Genomic DNA, 23,515 nt, shown 5'->3' on the forward strand with positions numbered 1-23,515 from the left:
TGGAGTCCAGGACAGGTTGCCGACGAACCCAGAACCACGACATCCGGTGTCATTCGGCCCGCAATCAAAATCTTGGAAATGGAGTCAGCCATCGTTGATCGAGCCGACACGGGATGCCTCCTATGCCTTTGCAGAGCCGCTGTTGCTGCTGCCACTACTTGTGATCTCCTTGTCTATGATCTCTTCGATCTTGGACCGGGCCGCCGTCTGCGGCTTGGGTGCCGGAAATGCCTCCTCGAGCCTGTACGAGGCAATCACCCCACAGAGCGCAAAGGTGAAGAGTCCTGGGTGCCGCCAACGGGTCCAGGTCGTTCGTTGGCATTCGTATGGTGGGGGGGGAGGGCGGTTGTTGGTACGCAAAAAAATGGTGTTGAGGGAAGTGCGGTTCGCCAGCACCAAAGGCGGCAAAAGCAGCGGCATTTAGCATTATGAGCACCATGTCCAGCCCTTCTAAACCCGAGGAGCACCCATTGCGATGCCGGACGCTCGAGCAGCACCAGTCTCATGGTCCTCTGTTCATGCACGGTCCATCCTCACCAAGGCTAACATAGAGCTTCTGTCTTGGCGGCAGGCGCTGGTAGGCAGCTCCGAAATCGCCAACCGCAGGCGCCTTGGGCTTTGGGGAGGGATCGTGCTTGGATGGATACGCCGGAGTGGGTTTCGGTTTGGCAGACATTGTGGCGATCAGGTACGGATGCTTGGGGGGGGGGAGATGGTGGCGGGGACAGCGTCGGGTAGACGACTGAGAGCCGGTGGCAGATGGACGGCGAGACAGGCAACCAATATCCAAGTCTGGCTGGTCTCGATCGCATCGGGCCGAGAGGCAAAGAAAAAAACGAGCCATTCGCGTCAGCCCTCCATGCCCAACGGCAGAGCCGACCAGTGCCTGCGACTCTGGGATATCTCAGACACATGTCGGTCGTTCAAAAATACTGTATTCGTGTTCACAATAACAACAACAACAATAACAACAACAATAACAACAAAAATAACAGCAAAAAGTGTACAGCGATGCATATGCCGAGTTGAGAGAAATGGCCGAGTGATACATCGAGGGCCACGCATTCACGACAGAATTGGTTTTGCACACGCAGGGCGCTTCCGGCCGTGCTCTCTTCGGGGTCTGATTGCCACGATTGCTGTTGCGACAGTGCCGAGGAGGAATTGGGCCCCATGAATGGCAGAGCCCGAGCGATATCTGCTTGGGTCCGGTGGGTGATGGCGTCTAGAAGAACCCTGCCTCGGGCTGCGGAATCACTTTGGCAACTCCGAAAGCAGCGCCTGAGGCCAGGGCGCCGATGAATGCCGTTTGAAGGGCGCTCACAAGTGGTTTGGCTGTTCCAAGGATCCGGGCCTTGGCGTATCCAAAGACGAGCAGAACAAAGATGGTAAAGGCCACCGACACCAGCAGAGCCGTCTGAGAGTCGGCAATCAAGATGTACGGAATCAGAGGAACCAGGCCGCCGATCTGTTGGGGAGTGCGAGAGTTCATTTGAGCATCGCGATGATTTGTTGAGGATGTACCGGCGGTGCATTTGGGCAGGTTGTGTCCAATGATGGTGTCCGCAACCGAGAGTGAATGGCATCGGCAATGGAGTAAGAGGACGTGCGGGCGCCGATCAGAAATATGGCTCGTCGTCGACACGATGCTGATGAGACACTGACAAGCGAGGCTCCTATCCCGCAGCCGGAGACCCGGCCAGCACAACCACAGTGCAGTCACAGTGTGGTCACAGTGTAGTCACAGCACAGTCACAGCACAGACGCAAACCGATCGTGACACTTACAAAGTAGGACGATCCAATGGTCAGGGCCGAAATCTACTCGGGATCAAAAGTCGGGAATGACGGCAATCGTGGTTAGAGTGCCATCAGCGGCTCGAGTGGTGGTGGGGCCCCGCCCGAGCCGCACCCGTGGTCAATAGTTAACAGATCACTTGGTGCTTGGCCAAAACCAGGACCCCGGACGAGAGCGCCATACTCACCCAGGTTCGGCTGGGGTCAGGCTTCTCCAGGCAGAGCTCAAACTTCATCATAAAGTCGACCCATTTTTCGGGGTCGGCCTTGAGGCCATCCAGCAGGGGCTGCAGGGCTTCCTTACTCAGGCCGTAGGGCTCAAAGATCTCAACGATCTCAGCCTCCTCGTGATCGGGGAGCTCCTTGACTTCAAACTGCTCGCGTTTGCGCTCGGCGTCGTAGTGCTCAATCTCGGACCGGCCAGCGAGCCATCCACCAAGGCCCATGGAAATGGCGCCGGCAACGATTTCTGGCAGTGTCAGCCATAAGCCCGACGGCAGAGAGCGGCGTGGGAGAAGCGGACGTCAGCACAACCGTGGGCGGGCGCGAGAAATGGCGCAGTGTGCGCATGTCCAACAGAGCCCGGACCAGAGGGCAAATGTACGCCAGGCGAGGACGACGATGGAATGGAAAGGGAGCATACCCGCCATGCCTGCCAGGACGACGAGCCGGGAGTTTCCGAGGGCGGCCAGGCCGGCAGCCAGGGCAAAGGGGACCGTCAGGCCATCCGAGAGTCTGAGAGAGCACGATCAGGTCGATCGAAGCGAGAGAGCGGATGAGAAACCCAGCGAGCCACACGAGGGCCGCAAGTTGCAGCAGGGACACATCCAGGAAGCGATCGCCTGGGCCGAGCAAGCCAGCAGTTGGCAGGACATGGAAACCAAATGGGCCGATCCATCCCAGCTCCGACGATCCGAGACGATCCGAGACGATCCGAGGCAGCCTGAAACGGTCTGAGATGATCGCCTCCGCAGGCAGCGCAGATCAGCACGCAACGGACTCGTACCCGACAATGATATCTCGAAGGACCTCAGCACCCTCAAAGTGGGGCTCGATGTGGCTATCGAAGCTGGAGACGCTGGGGGCTTTGCTGCTGGTGATGGTCTGGCTTTCTTCTTGGATCTGGACGGCGACATTGGCGGAACCGTAGTCTTGGGTGACCGAGGGAGGTGCGCTTGATCCTGACGCCTTGAGGAGGGGCTGGGAGCTCATTTGCGGCTGGATATCTGGGGAGGGGGAAAGTAGATGGGCGAGATGGCGGGAGAAGATCGATCGACAGAGTATCTGCCAGCGAGCGGGAAGTCAGGCCTTTTGATGATCGAGAAAAAAAGGGGGGGGGCCATGAGTGGTTCGTCGGCGATTGGCCACGAGGCCGAAAGGACGGTCGTTGCCCTCGCGCGGGTGGACTGACAAATGGCTCCGACAAGGCAGTGGGGAAAGCGATTTCGGAGATTGCGAATGCTGTGGGGCAGGACATTGGCTGCCGAGGCCGAAGAGGCGAAGCGGTGGCAGTCTGGGGAGGGAAACGATCGGCGTTGCAGGGATCGCACGCAGGCAATAACGAGTGCAGGGTACCGTGGACGATCGTCGATGGCGAACAGCGGTGAACGGCGATGTGATAGTGATGATAGCGATGATGTGGTGCTATGCTTGATGCTATGCTTGATGCTATGCTTGATGCTATGCTTGATGCTATGCTTGATGCTATGCTTGATGCTATGCTTGATGCTACAGCGAACCCACAACGAAATGGCACACTCGTTTGAGCCAGGACAGTTGTTGTTTTCTGGAACCTGAGTACACCCACCTACGCATTGCCATCATGACCAAGTGTATTCAAGACCATGCTTCCCAAACCAACGAAACAGAGATTGCCAACCAGGACGGAAACAGTCGCATGGCTTGCTCACTGGAGCCTACAGATCAGCAGACTTGTGTCGTCGATGCCAGAAAGTGACTGTCCCGTTTCTTGGTGGACCGAATGTATCACCAGCCCACAATCGCTGCAATGGTAACCTTGGCCACCCCCAGGTCCTGCTTGATGTGGCACTCGATGTAGTAGGTTGGAGCCAGTTGGTTTTGATGCAGAACTCGATGGAACGGCTGTTGTATCTGAGCCTGGAAGACGAGACTGCCGCGGTCGATTGCAAGATCGATTCATGTTTGATGACTGTGGCAGTGCCTGTGGCAGTACAAGAGCAACAACGAGTCCAGCCATCAAGCCATCGGATCGAGCCAGGATTGTGTGTGTGGCTTGGACTTGCTCCGCCTCCAATTGCCAGGGGTTTGGCTTGCTTCGCCACGACCTGCCTCTCTCCTGTCCACTTCCATCATCGCCCTGTTTCCTCCCTCCTGTCTCCGTCAACATGGCTAGCATGAACGAGCCCGCTTCAACCACAGTATCATCTGCCACTCAGCAAACGCAAGCAGAAGCCAGAACAGCTTCGTCGATGCCCGATATCGCCCAGCTCTCACTCGATTACGACCCTGACATCGTCACCATCATCTGCTGCAACGACGGTTTCCAACACGCCCTCGATTTGAACACCATTAAAACCCTGCTGCGAGTGTGCAGCAGAGTCCGACCCCTCCTGAGCTCCAAGGTATCTCGCTTCCACGGCTGGTGCCAGAATGCAGGACTGTACAATCCAGACGGACAACTGAGGATCGGCCTCACACCAAGCGACCAGATTGCCATCTCGCTTCATTGTGATGATCAAGACACAGCCAACAGATCCTGGCTCGCTGCTCAGGCAGACCGGGGAAACGCTGCTGCATCGTACTTCCTGGCACGGATCCTCCAAGTCGATCTCGACAAGCAGCAGTCTGCGGATGAATCTGACCGGGTGACCACCCATAATCAAACCTTTCGCCATCTGCAAAGGGCTGCCAACGCAAACCACACGATCGCACAGTTCCACCTGGCTAGATGCTATCACGATGGCACTGGAGTCGATCGAAACCATACCAAGGCCGTCGAACTGTATCGCACTCTTGCAGATCGGGGAATCCCTCAGACTCAAATCTCTCTCGGTCGCTGTTACGAGAATGGCGAAGGAGTCGATCAAGATTACGATGCCGCCATCGAGTGGTATTCCAAGGCTGCAGACCAGGGTAGTGAAGACGGTCGACTGCATATCGTATTCCTCAGAGCCTGGTTCTCGTTCATCGGCCGTGGTGTCGATAAGAACGACGTCGATGCCTTCAATCGCTGGCAGGAAGTCAGCACCCTGTCCACCGACCCAGTCCTCAAACCCATCGCCACTCACATGGTGGGATGGATGTACTATCTCGGCCGGGGCACCGTGCGAGACAAACAGCAAGGTGCCAAGATTATCCGAGAGAACGAATCGGATGAGTTCAAGCTCGCAGAGGCTGAATGTCTGGCAGTGCGATGGAATATCATCGAGTCCTCATCTGCAGCCTGGAAGTTCTTCGAACTGTGCCAGCTGGGATCGGACCGAGACTGGCTATGTAGACACTTGATGGCCGTGTGTGTGTTCCTTGAATTCGGATACATCAAGGACAAGAAGGAGGCAGCCGGCATCTTTGAGCAGCTCGCCAACGAGGGCCACAGTGACAGCCAGCTATGGATCGGAGTGTGCTACTGCTATGGCCAAGGAGTATCGAAGGACAAGGAGAAGGCATTCGAGTGGCTCAGCAAATCCGCCGATCAAGACAATTCGTACGGGCAGTGGATGGTCGGCATGTGCTACTGCTGGGGATACGGCGTCGACAAGGACCACTCCAAGGAAGTCGAGTGGTATCGCAAATCGGCCGAGCAAGGGAATCGATACGGGCAAAACGCTCTCGGCTACTGTTACCACGGTGGCAGAGGTGTCCCCGAGGACATCGACACCGCCGTCTTCTGGTATCGCAAGTCCGCCGACCAGGGTTACGAAGGTGCCATCGACAAACTCAAGGAACTCGGCAAGTGGCCTTGATCCACTGAGTACCACTCCCAAACCATCACATTCCGATACTGAACATGCAAACAGAGCAACCAAGCCGCTCACTCCCATCCCAGGCACCACGATACCAATGAGTGGACTTGCAAAGTGGTTTCCATTGAGTGGCAATGACCGAGCGATGTTGTATTTGACATTCAATACATCCATTACTCACACTAAACACATTGTGCTGTCTCATATCCATTGCACATATTGATCGACCGAGAGAAACACCCAATGACTCGAAAACGACAACTCTATCATTACAATCGATACTCGTTCTGCACCCATAGATGGTGGAAAGAGTCAGCACGACCCAGACCATCCTCCCTCGATCCGACACCAGGCAGCTTTCTGGTCCACCCTCGATCTGACCCAGAGAGCGACTGGAGGCCTCACTCGGAGGCGTGTAGCTTGGCTGGACGCAGGCCATCACATACCGCAGTGACATGTGGGAGTAATGGGTATAGTGTTAACGGGTGATGGTGATACGATGTGATGATTAACATGGCTCGCCTTGGACACATCGCGATCCACCAACGCAGACCAACGATCAGTCCAGAGCATCACATCCGCGAGGACAAGAGCGATCGGTGGTGGCCTGATCCGCCCCACCCCAATGGCAATAGGACGCCCTCGCTCCCCACATATGTCCCTGTGCGTCGACCTCTGCGCTCGCCCGCTTGGCCCGACTGGCGGTTCTTCCTCTGTCCAGATCTCGGCCTGGCTTGCTGGATCGCCCCCCTCCAGCGCTCTTGTCCGGACTCTGACCTACTGTATCATCCAGCCCGCATCCACGTCTCCATCCACATCTACCTCCGCATCTACATCTACATCCGCGCCAACCGACTCGCTGCCTGTCGCTATGGTCAAGAGTCTCCAGTCCCGGGTCTCGTATTCCATTCCTGGTCCAGGCCCGCTCAACGCCCACTCTCGAGGCATCAATGCCCTGGCCCTCGATCTTACCACCCCCGTCTCGCCGACATTCTCCAACCCTGCCTCTGGCATCCTATACACTGCTGGTCGCGATGGTCTCATCCATGCCTGGGATCTAAACATAGACTTCAAGGCCTCCGAGGCCAATCTGCGCGAGCGTGAGCGGGCCATGCAGCAGAGGAGCATGCGCACCTCCATCTCCACCTCCAAGAGCAATCTGAACCATCGCGCCTCAGTATCATCAAAGCGGTCGTCGGTCCTCCAGCCCCGGCATCTCCACGACAATGTCGACCACACCCTCTTCTACTCGCCCGAACTGATGCCCGAGAACGCCGATCGAATCGACGATGCTTCCGTCCCGCCCCTCGACATCTCCGGCATTGCCAGCGAGGCCGGCTTCCATCTTCACCCATCATCGCACAGGGCCCAGCCGCTGGCCATCAACACCTCGCCCGCGGCCCGTTTGAACCACGGTAGCCTATACGACTCGCCCCAGACTGGGCTCGAGAAACGTACGGCCTCGGGCTCCTACGACGACCAATGGAGCTTTCGCACTCACGGCGGCCTGCTCCGCAAAACCCGCAGCGTCACCTTCACCGACCCCTCGCTCCCTATGGCAAGAACCATGTCCAAGAGCGGCTCCTCTGCGGCTGTCGAGAAGATGGCTCTGTCGCCAAAGTTCGAGATGGTACCGTCACGGATTTGACACAGCTGCTTCCCTATGGTTTTTGGATCGGGTCTGTTGGGGCGCTGCCCTCGCCCATGATTCCCTGGACTAACAAGTCATTTAACAACTACTCCCATCAGTACGTCCCTCCGGCAGCAACCCATCGACAGGTGTTTCAGCATCACAGCGACTGGGTCAACGACATTGTGCTCTGCAATGATAATCAGCAGCGTAAGCCCCCTCGCAACAGATCGATGTCGACACGATGCCCGCTCTCGACGGCATTCCAACTACCTCACTCTTGGGTCAACATCTACGCACCATGAGACGTAACGACTCATCACTTTGGCTTTGTTGTCTATTCCTTCTATGTCCCTTCCCTCTATGCTCCCTCGCTCGGTGTCACCTCTTGCCGTATCCACAGTAATCTCGGCCTCGAACGACCGTCTGATCTATCTTCGATCGTGCCACTCAAGCGGCGATCCCGTTCGGATTGGATTTCATGCCGACGCCGTCAAGCGGCTGGCTTACCCACGCGAGCGGAATTGGATCGTCTCGGGCGGACTCGACCACTGTGTTGTTCTTTGGGATCTGAACGAGGCTCGTGGAGCCATCAACAGCATAGCTGTGAACACTTTCCGCCGTGAGTACTGCCACGACCCGCTCCAGAGCATCGGTCGGCCCCTCCGTTCGGATTGTCGCTGGCTCGCTGCCGATTCTTGCCTTCATCGGCGTTGGCCTGGAGCTGCAACTCAGACGGTCTCTGCTTGCTTGATCAGACATCTCCAAGGAGACGAATCCCCAGTCCTCGGTCTATGCCTTGGCAACGAATCCCTCTGGGAGTGTTATTGTCTCGGGGGCGCCTGACAAGGTGGGCACCTGGATCTGCACCTGGTGGACTGTTCTGTCTCGACTGCTGTAATTTTGCGTTTGCACTGACTCGGCCTGGACACCTCAACCAGATTGTCCGAGTATGGGATCCTCGAACCAATGGAAATAATCCGCTTGCCCTGCCTGGACACACGGACAACATCAGAGACATTCTTGTGAGCGACGACGGCCGATGGGTAAGTCCAGGCTCTCGATTGCGCCGTCATCCACCGCTCTTGAATGTGTGCCTCTCTCTTGAACATGTGTCTGCCTCTGACCCCACCACTCCTGGCGTCCATCCAGGTCCTCTCGGCCTCGAGCGATACAACGATCAAGCTGTGGTCGCTCGCTGCCCCCCACCGCTGTGTTGTCACGTATACCCACCACACCGAATCGGTCTGGGCCCTCGCCTCGAATCATCCCAACCTCGAGACGTTCTGGGCAGGAAGTCGCGATGGATTGGTGACCAAATTCAACAGGCGCCGACTCGGCGCTGGCGGCCCGGAAGAGGAGCTGGTGGATTGCGTGGCTGTATGCAAGGAGAATGGACCAGTGTCCAAGGTACCTTGTCTATAGCCTGGCACTGGCTCAACTTGCGGCGACGTCTGTTGTCTGGCTCGTGGTTGGATCGCAAATCACCGTCGACATGAACCCAGCAGCTGTCTGGAGACTGTGTTTTTGCGAGCCCCCTCCCTTGGTCTGCGATCGTGCCACAGTCTAACTCGCCGTTGTGGTGACTCGACTGTCCCGGATATTTCTCTCCCAGATCGCCGCCATCGACGATATGTATCTATGGACGGCAACCCCACAGTCGTCAGTCAATCGATGGGTGAGTTGTGCAGTGTATGCAGCCGACGCAATGGAGGATTTGGTTGCTGTAAGGCAGGGCTCTGGTATACACCTCCAATGCCTCGGTTCACAATGCGGGCCGTATCCCTTGCGACCTTGTATTCCCCGTTCTGATGGCGAACCTTCTTTCTCGATCCGAAGCGGGATATACCACTGCATGTGGCCACTGTCGAGGTTTCGTCGCCGACCACCCACGAAGACCATCCCGAGGTGATCATCATCCCTCCGTCAAGCATCATCCACCAGCATCCCGTCATCTTCAACGATGCCGCCAGCTGGGATACGCGCCTTCGCTCTGCTTACAGCACCGATGATGGCGCGAGCTTCCGAACAGGGCTGGCAGGTACCTTTGCTCCCTCCGGCATGGTCGGACTTGACGAAAACGACAGTGCCGAGAGCCTCATCGAGCCTGTTTGGAGAATGCCAGACTCGACCATCCAGGGTATGAAGCATATCAGCTCACGCACCGCCAAGCCTGGCCACTGGAATGGCTCTCGGTCCGTCCTGTACTTATATGGCGTCCGCCTGAATGCACGACACAGGAAAGCCGTACTTTACAGATGCCGTTCTCTTGAATAGCCGTCGCCATGCCGTAACCAAGAACTCGGCTGGAGACGTGTGTCTTTGGGACATCTTGACCTGCCAGATGATCAAGCAGCTCGGTCAAATGGATTTGAAAGAAGCCATCGAGCGCGAAAATACCATCGAGTGGATCCCGAGCTGGTGCGCAGTTGATATAAAGAACGATGTGAGTATTCAGAACAGCCCAGTTGGATAGGCTGGCGACGCGGCGCTCAGCCCAGCACGCTGGCTGCCGTAGGATGGACGGCGTGCTGTTGACACGGGTGCGAAAGCCGTCATCGTTAACGCTCTTGGTCTTCTCATGCCTCGGACCTCGTGCGGATAGTGTCTCACCGTCCACCTAGACGAGTCACGGTGCTTTGACGCTGAGCTCTACGATGACCAAGTAGATATCCCCAGCGTGCCTGGCGATGAAGATCATCGAGGTAAAATGGACCCCCATGATTTGGCCGAAGCTGCCTCGATCGCAACGCTCCTGTTGTTGAGCCGCTACTGCTCCACTGACACTTTGCGCATATCTTGCCGCTGCTGCTGTGGTCTCTCTCGCCCACCGGCATTGCTCTGATATGCCACTTTCGCTCCACTACGCTGACATGTCAACGCCTACGGTATCCCTTTGAACTTTGACTCTAGTGAACCTGGGCAAGTGGATCCTGACGAATCTGTTCCTGTCGTATGTCAAAGAGCACCACCGTCCGCATCCTGCGATCCCCACGCCTCTGGCCCAGCCCTTGCAGCCGACAGGAGGACTGGCACCCTCGCCTCAGGCCGGTGCTGCCTGCAATACAGCATCCGTATCTCCGCCGCCATCCACCAAACTGCTCGCACCAGCTACCCCGTCCACCCGAGTCTCGACCGACAGCAACGCCTCGGATCTGTCGAGCGGCGGTGAAGAGCCAGTCCGACAGCCCAAGCGAACTCCGCTCACGCTCAATGTGTCGACCCAACCTCTCAACCCCGACGGCGACAAAGCCAGTATCAGCAATCCAACCACCCCGACTGGCGCTCGCCCAGGCAAGAACAAACTCAGCGACACATCTGGCAATGTCTCGGACGCCTCTGACTCGAGCGTGTCGACCACGGACAAGCTGAAGCGCAAAGTCAGCAACCTTGCACAGAGTCTGACGCGCAAGGCGACTTCTTCGTCGGCATCGAGCTTGGACGAGGTCGGCGACTCAGGCGAAGAGTCTAGCCTCTCGCAAAAGATCAAGTTCCGGATCCGCAGCCGCACGGCGTCAAGTGGACGAGTCAAGAAGGGATCTGGGCTCGCCACCCAAAAGGAAGCCGGGCCAGCGCACCTGGGCTTGACTAAGGAGAGCTCGCAGTCCACCGACACCCGCTCCACACCAAAGCCACTGGAGGAGAAGCTACCGTCCCCTGTTCCTGAGGAGAGCTCTCCAACATCAAAGACCACACCCCAGACTGACCCACCGCCTTCGAGCCAGACACAATCACAGCCGCCAGCGGGTGGCCCTTCCCAAACCACGGATGCATCTGATGCTGGCTCGCGGAGGCGGTCCGAGGACGAACCAAAGTCGCAGGCGCAACCATCGGCGCAGGCGCAGTTCCAGCACGATCGAGCCCTGCGTAGAAGCATCGATAGCAACATTCCCAGCGCTCGCAGCACCCCTCGAAGCACTTCCTTGACTGAGCCCGTTCGCAGCTCGTCAAGAGGCCGCGTACCCTCCATTACCCATGAGCAGGTTGGATTGCCTCCCCCCGACAATGTTGAGAGCAGATCACAGGGCTGTGTACGAACACAGTGGGTCCGTCTCGTTGCTGCGGGGCACCGCTCGAATACTCACTGATATGAATCCTCCTCCTTTCACTATGCTCGCCTCTTTCCGAGTGCATTTTGCAGGTGGCCGACCACATCGACCACCGAGAAACACCGATTCTCTCGCTTCCGCCCAGCATCCAGATCCTCGTGAGTGTGGAGGAGTCGCCTGACTCGTGTGGGTTCCTGGACGTCCTGCGCGGCAATACCTCGAATGGCGACTGGTGCAGCCGCATTGGACCGTCGCAGATGCTTCCCCAGTGGATCCACGATGCAGTCACACAGGTACGTCGCCAAGCGGAGCAGGAGCGATTTCAGTCGGCACCCGCAGAGGTGGCAAGTACTGCAAATGAGCTCGTGCGCGAACGAAGCGACCTGACGACCGTCGATTCCAATCCCAATTTAGACCAAGCCCATTCAGAGAGAAGTCGTCAAGCTGCCATTCTCGCTGCTCCCCCAGATGGGCTCGGGTCTGCAGGAGCTGCCAAGCGGGTAAGATGCCGTCGCTGCTGGCTTTGGTCCACCGCCCCGGGAATGTTGGCCCGACCCTGACTGTCCGTCTCGGGCCATCTCTCCCCCAGCAACTCACGCCTGAGCGCCAACCGCTTGTTGAGAGTCAAGAAGCTGCTGGCATATATTGGCGAGAAACTGCAATTTGATGCCCAGTCCATGAACAACATTCAAGATGTGCTTGAGGTGGTGTGCAACGACAAGGTAACGTCGATGTGGATGGGCAGCGACTGCGTATGCACGTAGCCGGGGTGGGAAGGAGGCGCTCTCTGCCAAGCACAATCGAGCCAGAGATGTGTTCTGACAAATGGATGAATGAATGAATGAATGAATGAATGAATGGATCCTTGCCAGCTCGTCGATCCCCGGATGACGGTCGCAACAGTCAAGCATTTTATCTGGAAATCATCAAACGACGTTGTCTTTTTGTATCGTCGCAAGAGCGCAGGGCCCGCGGCGACAAGCCCGATAAAGACATGATGCCCATCCCGAACACGGTATTCCAATTGCCCATGAGGGCCCATGAAGACCCATGGCAGCGCCACCGCCGACGATCGATCGAGTGGCTGAGACGTGTCATTTGGTCCAGAACGGAGAGCAAGGGTTTATGATATTCGTATGAGGAGAGATGACAAAAGCACCCAACTGTCAAGAGCAGCAGAGGCAGACGCTCGCCCCATGGCTTCGAGCTGGTATAGAGAATGGAGGGAGTGGCTTTGATGGTGAGGACGAGCAGGTGAGGCCTGGGATCGAGGACTATGCAGTGCCATCAGAAAGCCCCGCTACCAAACCTGTCTCGACATGGAATGGGAAGAAAGGGGGGAGGGGAAGCACGCAGCGCCGGGTCGGTTTGAGTGCTGGGCGAGCAAGGCTGTACGGGCTGGTGGATCCGACAAAGTGCCACCGCCCATCCGAGATCATGATGGATACGCATCCATTTGATCGCCGTCGATGCTGACCCTCAGGTAGTCGTCGAAGGCCGGTTCTTCAGAGGCTGCGGTTTGGCCGTCTGGCTGCCAAAACGACTGGCAGCAATCGTCAGCATTTAACCAGGGGGGCAACTCGCCCGGCGTGAGGCCCCGGAGATACCTGGGCGACGACGACTTGGAGTCCAGCGAGTGGCCGCCCATGTCGAGGTCAGCCCAAATGTCATCGCCGAGAGCATCGGTTTCAACATCACTAGGCAGCGGCGTTTTCTTGTCGGACAGTCTATAGTCAGCATCCGATTCGGTGCCAGAGGCTTCGAGGTAGGGCGGGAGCTGATCGCCGTAGGGTGGGGGCTCATCATCGGTGAGGGGCTGCTGAGGCTCAGGGGCATACTGCTGGTACTCTGGGATGGACATGCCCGAGTCGTTTGGATTGCTGGCGATGACAAATGCGCCGTGTGTGTGTGTGTGTGTGTTGCGAATATGAATCAAGGCAGCCGAACACAAACGAATCCAAGCACAGATACGATGGGTGAGATATTCAAAAGCCAGGATGATAGGAGAAGTCAATGACAGGCTTCGAACGGCCACCGTCACCCGCACATGATACACTCAGGTGCCGTGGCAGAGCCTTCTGTCACAACACAACACACAGCAGACACATGCATGCGGCTGGCACTACGACGAGCCGGAGAGAGACAAAGGACTTACGGTTGCAAACTTGGATGCTGAGCCGTCACAGCAGCATGCCAGTCGGCGGCAGTGCAGTGGCTCGAGAAGCTTGGTGGATTGAGAGTGAATTCTGACCGGAGGTTTTGCTGCCCCAAGGAAAGTGGTGCCCCTGCCTGGGGCTGGGTGTAGCTTGGAGCGCTGTTGGTGCTGCTGCTGAAGGCTTGTTGGTCCGCAGACCAGGCGGCCGGGAGCGACGATGGGCTGGACGCTGGCAGAGTCCATATCCAGGTCGCGCCCGAGAATGGCGGGGCCTCTGGGCCGGACGAGAGCTGCATCTGCTCCATAACATACGGACGAGAGACGGCCAGCAGAATCTCGACAAACTCAGCATGGCTCAGCTTCTGGCCGACGGCTGCTTTGGCCTGCCGGAACTTGTCGCGGGTAGCGGTCGAGACCCAGACGGTCCATGAGGTGCCATTGGGCGCCCGATCGCAGAAGTATTGAATCATCTTAGCGCTGATGCTGTCCGAGCGAGTGACAAAGTCATCGAGCAGCCTAGACAGGAAAATATCGAATGGCTCCAGGAAGAGGGGACGATGGTCCTGCCGGCCGAGGGAGGCGAATAACGAAGGTGGTTAGTACCATGCCGGATTTCGAGTCCCGGAGCCCGGCCGAGACGGGCAAGCACGGAGAGTCGCTACAGAGAGCCGTCTCGGTACCGATGCATCACAGCCTGATTCTCCAGCTTGGCGACGAGGGCTCGGTCGACCCTGGCAGTCAAATACAGCTATCGGGTGCCCTCCTGCTGCCCAGGCCGGCTGACGGCCAGCGCCCTCTCGGCAGGGGCATCCGGCAAACCAGCGGCCAATCGAGCCACTCACGATGCAGAACTTGAGACAGTGCCTCGCCGCCCTCTTGAGCTCATATTTCTTGTCCCAGTTGAGTCTGCGCGGAGTCGAGGTCGGGGGCGGGTTTGCGGACATGAGCGCAAGATGCACAGCGAAGAAGGGGACAAGCGCTGCGGGACCGAATTCGGCTGCTTGGGCGTGGATGTGCGGCAGCCCACGGTCATGTGGGTGTCAGATGTCTGCGGCGGCTCGGCATGCGCCACACCCGTCCAGCGAGCCAGCCCGGCACAGATCGGCACCGTTCCCACCGGCTTGTCAGGCTCAATCTACAGCGCAACCGTTTTGAAACAGGGCACTCTGTTTCGAGTCAGGTTTTTCTTTGATTTAAGGGCCTGAGTACACATCCAGGACCGGAAACAATCGCACAGCCTGCACACTGGGGAGCTACGGAAGTTCAGCAGCTTCAGGCCCTTGATACCAGAGAAAAGGGGCACTTTCCCGTTCCGTCCTGGATTGACTTTATGAGGCAGATGTATTACACGCCATGAGCGCAGGTCGTTCGGTCGTGGTGCATTTGTTTGCCGAGGACCAAGGAATAGGTGCGGTTGCTGGATCTAAGCAAATCAATTGTGTCACTCAAACCATCGGGACTGAATATGCCCAACTCAGCCTCTCATATAAGCTACAGGCACTATCGTGGAGCGGGTGTGGCAAAAATAGCAGTCACAGCTTGAGCTGTGAGATTATCGTCCTGCACACGCCCTGGTAAGCCCAGGTGGAGCCCTTGGTGCGCTTCATCTCCACACCCCTCAGGGCTGTCCTGTAGATCCGCACAACCTCGATTTCAAATTTGATGGACTGGTATGTGCACTGTGCCTTGTATCCGTTCCAGGTGTTGGGGATGCTGTTTTCGTTCAGGACGCGCTGGACTTCCCTCACAATCAACTCGGGCGATTGAGTCGATGTCGTGTCGGCTCCGAATATGGCCTTGCTTGCCCGAGGCTCATCCCGAGTACCTCCCAGGGCAGTGGATCCCATCGTGGACTTGCCCTGCTTGGAAAAGCTCGTGCTGCGTATTCGCTTGATCGCGCTGGAGATGGTCTCCGTGAGCGACTTTCTTCGCCGGAGCTTTGATTCTTCGGGAGGAATCAGCCCCGGCGGCGCCAAGGAGACAGCACTGGCGTCGATGCGCTCCTTGATCGGGGACGGCGGTGACATGGATGCATTCGACGAAAGCGTCATGCTTCCCATGTTGACCGACTGCGATGCCAGCTTTTGCGACCCAAGGCGGTGGGCCGTCGTGCTCGTCCGGTGTGGAGAAACATGGGCATTGAACAGCTCCGGAGTGCTTTTCTTGGTCTTGGATGCTGGTCCGGAAGGCAAAGAAAGTCGTCTGAAGAGCTTGGACAGTACCGGTACGGCCAGGGACTTTTCGTCTGCAGGGCTTGTCTTTGCCGCAATGTTGTTGTTGCTGCTGCTCTCCTGGCTGAGGGACGAGGTGCTGTCTTTCTGGTCCTGGCTGTGCAAATGGCTCGGCTCATGTACAATCGAGTCAATGCTGGAAGTAACGGACTCTGACGCCGGTGCTCTCGATCTCTTGGCCTGGAGCGGGATCGGATCGGAAGAATCGGATAGACGCGGCTCCCCGCGGTGGGAATGCTGTGACGGGGTTCGCCTTCGGCGCATCGTCTCGGGGGAGAGCCCGTCGTCGGAATGACCAGAGAATGTGCCGCTGACAGTGCTTCTTCGACCAGTTGCCGGGCGGGCCACTCGAGTACTGGCATTTTTCCTCAATTTGTTCATGATTTCTTCATTCGACGATACTGACGTCGTGTCCACCGAGGTGTTGGAGCCTGCGGTGATCGAAATCCGAGGCGCTTCGATCGGGGCCACCTCGGTCGGGCCCGCTTTGGGACGCTGAGACGGCGAGTATCCATCGTTATGCAACTGAGCGTTTTCGAGGTCGATTTGCGAGTCCCGTTGATCGGTCGGGGCCGTGCGGAGGTGACCTCGTTCGCGAGCCTGCTGCTCTCGCAGCAGGTAGTAGAGGGCAAATGCCGGACCAGTGGGGGCCGTGAGAATCTGGTTGATGGCAGCGTCTTGCTCGAGACCAAAGCTCGTCATTTTTTGGATGATTTTCTGGTCAAGCTCCTCGGCATCGTGGAAGACGGGGCGAGGCGGCAGTAAGGAGTCTGGCGGCCCAGGATATCCCTCGGTGGTCCAGGGATGATTCCGGATCTCGTCGACAGAGGCGCGGTGCACCGGGTCGACCACGAGCATGATCTTGATCAAATCCTGGGACTCTGTTCCGAGAGAGACAGCAGGGATTGTTAGCACAAAGTCGACCGAGATCCGCGATGCAACTCTGGCTGGTGCGGGGGGGGCACCACCGAATGCTCTGAGACACAAAGTATCGCCAATGACGAAGGGCAGCTTCGAAGTGCTCATAGTTTTTGCGTCTACCTGGGGACATATGGTCGGGGCACTCGTACACGCCTCGAGTGATTCTCTTGTAAAGCTCTGCTGTGTTGGACTCGCGAAAGGGCAGCTTGCCGGTAAGGAGGGCAAACAAAATAACCCCCAGGCTCCAGACATCGACTTCAGGGCCAATGTACTGGCGGCCGAGAATCATTTCTGCGGCAACAGATCCATCGATGATGCAGATGGCGTGAGTTACTGCGTGCAATGATCGTCTCAAAACACCGGGGCGTTGCGATGGGGCTGGCCGGGTGGCATGGGGCCATCCAGGACATGGTGCGGCGCTGCCGTGATTGTCGATGCAACAATGTGGACGTACCTGGGGAAGCATAGTATGGCGAGCCGCAGAACGTTTGCATCATATTGGATGGATCAAACAGATTGGCAAAGCCAAAGTCGATAATCTTGATGCCACGGTTATTGTCCAAAAGCAGATTCTCGGGCTTCAGATCTGGGATGTGGGGGACGATACATGGTGAGACTGTTGACCGACGCAATCTCGACACGCTGGTACAGCCGCTTTGCAATATTGCCACAAAGCGCAAGGGAGGCGTTGCTCTTTTGTGGGAAGCCAGTATCTGTGCTTTGTGTTGATGCGAGCTCAATCCAAGAGTGGTCTACGCGGCGCTGCCGCTCTGCCGGCCCTCACCTCGGTGGATGATGCAGCTGCGATGGCAGTAGTCCACAGCGGAGAGTATCTGACGAAATACTCTGCGGGCAACATTCTCGTTGACTTTTTTGTGGGCGACGATATAGTCAAACAGCTCGCCTGCCAAGCCGACGATAGTGTGGGCGAGACACACGATTAGAGAGGTCGGACGCACGCGCTGTGTCTCCAGGTTGAATCGCCGGCACCAGCGACGCTCAAGCCATCGAGATTACCTCCTTCGACAAACTCCATCGCGAGGATGATTTCCTTTTCGGTTTCCTACGTCGTGACATGCAACATAAGTTCGGCTGGTTTCGTCCAACTTCGGCCCGTCTCGGCTCGCACCCAGCCCAGCAATGGATCGGGCATCGCCTGTATTGAGGGTCTACCGAGCACGTCCGCACCACCATGAAGGCATTCGATATTCACAGAGCTGCTACACATACCGCAACGTCATAGAGCTTGACGATGTGCGGGTGATGGACCAACCGCATCAGACGGACCTCGCGCTTCAGCCGAGTAATGTGCGAGACCTTCTTGATGATGCTCTTGGATATGATTTTGAGTGCAACCTATGGGTGTGAAGCAGGGTGGTCGGTTCATCGTGTTCAGTCGCCACCACAGCCCCATTACCCGCAGAAAGAAAGGCCTTGGGCCGACGACACCACTTTCAGCACAGCTGTGCCAGATCATCCTGACCAGCAAGCATACCTTTTCCATCGTGACCGTATCGTATGCCAGCTTGACCTTTCCGTAGCTGCCTTCGCCAACGACCTTGTGGATCAGGTATCGGTCCAAAAACAACTCGGGTTCGGCATTCTGGGGTTGCTCTGCCGCCTTCAGCTCAGAGTCGCTCGAGGTATTGTCGACGGAACTACTCTTAGTTGGCGAGGGCGGAGCGGAGGACGACGGCTCGGATGCATTATGGGGCGCTGTGGGTGTTATCACTGTGTTGCTGCCGGACGCAGATGTAGGATTGCCGTCGGTTGTGGTGACGCTGATTTGGACGGCACCCTCCATCCTGCACTGTGATTTGAGCTCAGGAACCCTCTGATGGCGATGGCGATGCTACGGCAGCAAATGGAGCACCGACACTCGGCTCGATATTCAGACTCGACAGAGTGCTGCTGTAGAGGGAGTGTGGGGCACTATAAACGGGGTTCCGATAGAACTCAACTCGCAGAAGCGCACCGATGGGCAGTTGTACTCTGCGTCCGGGCTGGAGGGAGGGAAATCCGGCGCGAGCTGCTAGTTGCTCAAGGCAATCAAAGGTCGACAACACCAAGCGCGGGAACTGATGAGTGTCCTTCGTGGTAAGAGGAGGGGAAACTGAGCAGACAAACGAGTCCAGAGAGAAACAAGTGCAAAACGCCCTGGCCGGAGTAGCGACGAGGGCCGGGTGTGGGAAGTCTTTGATACGGAGGACGCCGAGAACGGTCGTCTGTGGTCGAACCGAGACGCAGAACAGATGCAAGGGCACAATTTGTGCTTCGTCCGAGGGATGACGGCGAGCAACAGCATTCTCCCTCTTGGGGCACCGATGGCTTTGTGTCGATGTGCAATAATGGGGTCGGTCGGGCTGTGATTGGAGTTGTATGGTGACGATGCTCCCTCGAATCAATTGCGTCGGCGGCTGCGTCTGCGTCGGCCTTGCGGTCGATCCGTTCCAGCCCAAGCTGGCCCTCATCGCTACAGGCACTCGCACAACCAATCCAGCACGATCGATGGTCGGAATCGACAGCTCCCTCCTGGTGGAAATGGCTCGGCCAAGCTGTGCGACAAATTCCTGCCGATCGAGAAGGCTGGCTCGAGAAGGGCAGTCGATCCCGTCCGCATCAGAAGCCAGGCAAGGACGATATCCAAACGACTCGTTTGACCCGAGTCTCTTGATGTCGAGAACCCACACTCTGTACGGAGCTGTTCAACGGGCTAAATGCATGCACCACAATCCCGCATTGCGACACCAACATCTCGCGAAACATGATCTCGGTATGCTAGTCGATTGTCGCCACTGAAGGTCGACCATGCGTGTTCAAGATGTGCTCCCGAAACCCACTAGAACACCTTTCGTTGCCAATCAAGATGGGAGGAAAGCAACCACACGGCTGGCCCTCAGCAGCCTACAGATCTTCTGACTTCAATTCCGTGACCGTAATCGAGGGAACAGACACTGTCCCGGTTCTTTCTTCTTCTTCTGCATTAGCTGGCGTCGGAAAACACAAGCTGGTTCTCGAGCGAGCGAGAAGCATCGAGCGCTTTCAGAGCGGCAACGGCAGCCTCCAGGGACTTGGTCTCGCCGCGAGCCTGCTGGCTGGCCTCGTCTCGGTTGCGAATGTTGACGGAACGGCTGTCTTGCTCTGCCTGTCCGACAACTAACAGGGCGACGAAGTAGTAGTGTCAGCGACGGCCCATTCTGAGAGGCCCATTCTGAGAGGCTCGGCAAAACAACAGTGCGAACAGCAGCAACAGCGGGTAGGGCGTCCCTGATCCTTACCAAAGACAAAGTTGTACTGCGACAGCTGGGCAGTGCGGATCTTCTTGGGCAGGGTCATTCCGCTGACGTCAAGATCAACGACAAAGCCAGCGTCGTGCACGGCGTTGTAGACCTCGGTGGCGTAGTCGTAGTAGGCAGGGCCGATCGGGATAACCATGACCTGGCGTGGGCTGAGCCAGAAGGGCCACTTGCCGCCGAAATGCTCGATGAGGATAGCCATGCAGCGCTCGACGGAGCCAAGGACAGCGCGGTGGATCATGACCGGGCGCTTGAACTGCTCGTTGGGATCGTCACTTGACACAAGGGAGGGATGTGAGCAGTAGATCATCGGGTGTCAGGTAGGTCGAATAACTAGCAATAGCAACGTGGGAGGCGGTCTCGATGGTGCATCACAGGACCGACACTGCGGCTGACGAGAGGACACGGGCGACAAGTCGCCATTTGCATCCGCACACCAACACAACGTCCCCGCATCGACTCGGGCAGCAACATACGTGCGGTAGCTCAGGTTGAACTGCTCGGGAAGCTGGAAGTCCAGTTGCAGGGTGGCGCACTGGAACTTGCGCTTCAGGGCATCGGTGATAGTGATATCGATCTTGGGTCCGTAGAAGGCACCATCTCCAGGGTTGATGGACCAAGGACGGCCAAAGTCATCCAGGACTCTGCGCAAACACTATCGCGGAAAGGTGACATGAGCCCAGGTCCCACAAGCAGCATGACCAAACACCAGAGGAGCAAAGCACCATGCAAGCGCTGAGACACTTACGTCTTCGGCGTAGTCCCAGGTCTCGACCTTGCCGAGGAAGCTCTCAGGGCGAGTACTGAGGCGCATGGTGAACGACTCGCTCCAGCCAAAGAGGCCGTAGATATCACGGACAAAATCAAGAGCGTTCTTGATTTCTTGTTCGAGCTAATAGATCAAAGCAGAGACACATTAGATGAGGCTGCGTCTCAGACGCCGCGAGCAGGGTCGGCTGTTGTATCGCCCCATTTGCTGACCACACATACCGTCTCGAGTGAGGTGAAGATATGGGCATCATCTTGCTGGAAACGGCGCACGCGAGTCAAGCCCGTGAGAGCTCCAGAGGCTTCGTTGCGGTGCAGGACACCAAAGTCGGCCATGCGGAGAGGAAGTTCACGGTAGGAGCGCTCGCGATGACCAAACATGATGCAGTGGCCCGGGCAGTTCATGGGCTTGAGACCAAACTGATCCTTCTCAACCTTGAAGGTGAACATGTCGTCCTTGTAGTGCTGCCAGTGGCCGCTGGTCTCCCAAAGCTTGCTGCTGTAGATGTTGGGGGTGATGACCTCCTGGTAGCCACGCTTGTGGTATTCCGAGCGCTGAAGCTCAACAAGCTTGTTGTAAATGCGAGCGCCACGCGGCAGGAAGAAGCACGATCCAGGGGACACGTCGTTGAAGAAGAAGAGCTCTTGTTCCTGAGTGGGGCAAGCAGTCGTTCACCAATTAGAGCGGCTTGGGAGCTGTATCGAAACACTCGCCACCCCCAGACGATCGGGTGCGATCAAGGCCAGCCAGCCGTCAGCACCGATACCTTTCCGATCTTGCGGTGGTCGCGCTTGGCTGCCTCTTCCAGGAACTTTTTGTATTCCACCAACTGCTTGTTGTCGGGGAACGAGATGCCGTAGATGCGCTGGAGTGAATCGTTGGCAGCATCGCCGAGGAAGTACGAAGCAGAGTTCTGGCAGTCGAAACAGCGAACTGGTTAGCGCTGCATCGTGAGGCTGTGCAGAGGACAGGACAGGACACCCACGCAGCCGTCATATCACTCGCAGAGACTGCTGTTTGCGGAAACGCACCTTCATGACCGAGAAGGCTTTAATGTAGCCAGTGTTGGGCACGTGAGGGCCATAGCACAAATCGATCAGCGGGCCGCAGCGGTAGACCGTCGAAGTAGTGCCATCGGGAACCTTTTCGCGGATGATGTGCTCCTTGTAGGGGTTGCCCTGGAGTGTGCATGGTGCGCATGGTGGCTCAATCAGAGATGCGCCCTGCATACAGATACCGCTCTGGAAAAGGCCCTCTCACACAACCGAACGCGCATGTGATGCGTAGCAACAGCCTGAATGCACCGGCTCGTACCTCGAACATCTCGAGCAGCTCCTCCTTGGTCATCTCGAGGCGCTCGAACTTTTGCGACTCCTTGACAATGTCCTTGGCAATTGATTCGATGGGCTCGTAGTCGCTCGAGCTGACAGCACTGGTGGACAAAATCGTCGATGCCCGATCCGTAAGCAAGCAAGCAAGTACGACAAAGCCGTGCCATTCCATGAGCAAGGGCTGGTGCTTGTGCCCACAGATGCGATCCGACGGCTGATCACGCTCAGCAAAGCGGAAGGCGCCACGTACCGATCCTCGGGGTTCTTCATCTCGTAGTAGAAGCCATCCTCGGTGGGGGGGCCAATGCACAAATGGCAACCAAACATGCGCTCGCAGCTCTCGCCGAGGACGTGGGCGCTCGAGTGCCAGAAGACCATTCTGCCCTCTTCGTTTTCAAAGTCAAGGAGTTCCAGGCATGCGACATCAGACTCGAGAGGACGCAGCAGGTCCCAGAGGACGCCGTCGACCTTGGAAATGATGACCTTCTTGGCAAGCGAGGTGGAGATGCCCTTGGCAACACTCATGGGCGTGGTTTCGTAAGCGACGCCATCGACTTCCTTGCCGTTGGGCAGGGTAATCTTGATGGGCGTGCGTGGCATTTCTGCGAAACCGATGACACAGATATAAGATTACAGCGACATGTCCGTCGGCGAGATACAATAGCTCCATGGCTTCAGGCACATATCCACGAGTGCATCATATGTACCGCGAAGCTCATCGTCCTTTCGCTTCTTGATCTCATCGAAGATCTTGATGCGCTTGTCGATGTACTCGGGCCGGGGGTTCATCTGGTCGCGACAGAGGATAGTGAGACGACGAACGACGAAGCCAAGGCATCTCGATAGGAAATGGGCATGGACGGCAAGTCCGTTGTTGTTCAGTCGTTGATGGGGATGGATGCCGTTGCGGATGCAGATGCAGATGCCGATGCCGATGCCGATGGCACCCTGCGGTCGAAGCGAGCCTTACCTCCACCTTGGTGGTGGGGCCGAGATTAGAGTCCTTGACAAGAGGGGTGGCCATCTTTGAATGGGAGTGTTCACAAGCGGGCTTGGGAGTGGGCTGTTGTTGCTGTTGCTTCTGGGGCTGGGAGCTCTTGGCCACGACGGGTGACTTGCTGGCTGCTTCAGGAAGGGTGGGCTGCGGGGCTGCGGTCTCGATCTCCGCCTGAGACTTGAGGGTGGAGTTGTAGACGGGATGGGGCAGCACGGTGTAGACGAGATCCATCAAGCGAGCAGGGGATGCTTGTTATCTGGATCTTGGGGGCGGGCGCTGGCGATCGGATGAAGGCGTGCTGGGAAAGGTGGGCACCGAAAGGCTTGAAATGGGGGGAAAAAACGATGCCGTCTCGCTGCCGTCTCGCTGCCGTCTCGCCGCCGTCTCGCTGCCGCC

General features: G+C 57.3%; 7 protein-coding genes across 7 annotated transcripts; 2 read left to right on the forward strand and 5 right to left on the reverse strand.

Annotated features, from left to right (window-relative positions):
• Positions 1–915: 915 nt before the first annotated feature.
• On the reverse strand, positions 916–3,129 carry BJ171DRAFT_499881 (VIT family-domain-containing protein). Its single transcript, XM_053110517.1, has 5 exons — positions 2,803–3,129; positions 2,440–2,531; positions 1,985–2,265; positions 1,788–1,820; positions 916–1,468 (listed from the first exon to the last, which is right to left on the reverse strand). The coding sequence occupies exons 1-5, from the start codon at positions 3,006–3,008 to the stop codon at positions 1,226–1,228; spliced, it is 855 nt and encodes a 284-aa protein (XP_052967923.1). The 5' UTR covers positions 3,009–3,129; the 3' UTR covers positions 916–1,225.
• A 1,117-nt stretch (positions 3,130–4,246) lies between these two features.
• Positions 4,247–5,740, forward strand: BJ171DRAFT_422644 (uncharacterized protein; the record flags this gene model as incomplete). The annotated part of the gene is made up of 2 exons (XM_053107557.1): positions 4,247–4,913; positions 5,262–5,740. 2 exons carry the CDS (start codon positions 4,247–4,249, stop codon positions 5,738–5,740), a joined length of 1,146 nt encoding a protein of 381 aa, XP_052967924.1.
• Positions 5,741–6,444: 704 nt separating this feature from the next.
• Positions 6,445–11,550, forward strand: BJ171DRAFT_53948 (uncharacterized protein). Its single transcript, XM_053112915.1, has 11 exons — positions 6,445–7,370; positions 7,490–7,580; positions 7,774–7,992; positions 8,129–8,220; positions 8,312–8,416; positions 8,523–8,780; positions 8,986–9,048; positions 9,210–9,510; positions 9,611–9,816; positions 9,976–10,075; positions 10,284–11,550. Exons 1-11 carry the CDS (start codon positions 6,612–6,614, stop codon positions 11,456–11,458), a joined length of 3,369 nt encoding a protein of 1,122 aa, XP_052967925.1. The 5' UTR covers positions 6,445–6,611; the 3' UTR covers positions 11,459–11,550.
• A 1,348-nt stretch (positions 11,551–12,898) lies between these two features.
• Positions 12,899–14,518, reverse strand: BJ171DRAFT_473869 (uncharacterized protein; the record flags this gene model as incomplete). The annotated part of the gene is made up of 4 exons (XM_053108716.1): positions 12,899–12,962; positions 13,027–13,299; positions 13,575–14,137; positions 14,417–14,518. The coding sequence occupies 4 exons, from the start codon at positions 14,516–14,518 to the stop codon at positions 12,899–12,901; spliced, it is 1,002 nt and encodes a 333-aa protein (XP_052967926.1).
• A 212-nt stretch (positions 14,519–14,730) lies between these two features.
• Positions 14,731–18,347, reverse strand: BJ171DRAFT_499896 (kinase-like domain-containing protein). The gene is made up of 7 exons (XM_053110518.1): positions 18,222–18,347; positions 17,957–18,082; positions 17,744–17,789; positions 17,511–17,630; positions 17,181–17,312; positions 16,847–17,017; positions 14,731–16,686 (listed from the first exon to the last, which is right to left on the reverse strand). Exons 1-7 carry the CDS (start codon positions 18,228–18,230, stop codon positions 15,107–15,109), a joined length of 2,184 nt encoding a protein of 727 aa, XP_052967927.1. The 5' UTR covers positions 18,231–18,347; the 3' UTR covers positions 14,731–15,106.
• On the reverse strand, positions 18,212–19,489 carry BJ171DRAFT_54004 (uncharacterized protein). The gene has a single exon (XM_053112932.1). It carries the CDS (start codon positions 19,195–19,197, stop codon positions 18,550–18,552), a length of 648 nt encoding a protein of 215 aa, XP_052967928.1. The 5' UTR covers positions 19,198–19,489; the 3' UTR covers positions 18,212–18,549.
• A 13-nt stretch (positions 19,490–19,502) lies between these two features.
• On the reverse strand, positions 19,503–23,407 carry BJ171DRAFT_499903 (tars protein). The gene is made up of 11 exons (XM_053110519.1): positions 23,093–23,407; positions 22,830–22,911; positions 22,373–22,724; positions 22,106–22,223; positions 21,823–21,969; positions 21,558–21,704; positions 21,013–21,441; positions 20,771–20,914; positions 20,499–20,677; positions 20,005–20,297; positions 19,503–19,882 (listed from the first exon to the last, which is right to left on the reverse strand). The coding sequence occupies exons 1-11, from the start codon at positions 23,348–23,350 to the stop codon at positions 19,710–19,712; spliced, it is 2,322 nt and encodes a 773-aa protein (XP_052967929.1). The 5' UTR covers positions 23,351–23,407; the 3' UTR covers positions 19,503–19,709.
• Positions 23,408–23,515: the final 108 nt, after the last annotated feature.

This window comes from Polychytrium aggregatum, assembly GCF_025602895.1.
Source record: "Polychytrium aggregatum strain JEL109 chromosome Unknown BJ171scaffold_13, whole genome shotgun sequence".
Taxonomy (NCBI): domain Eukaryota; kingdom Fungi; phylum Chytridiomycota; class Chytridiomycetes; order Polychytriales; genus Polychytrium; species Polychytrium aggregatum.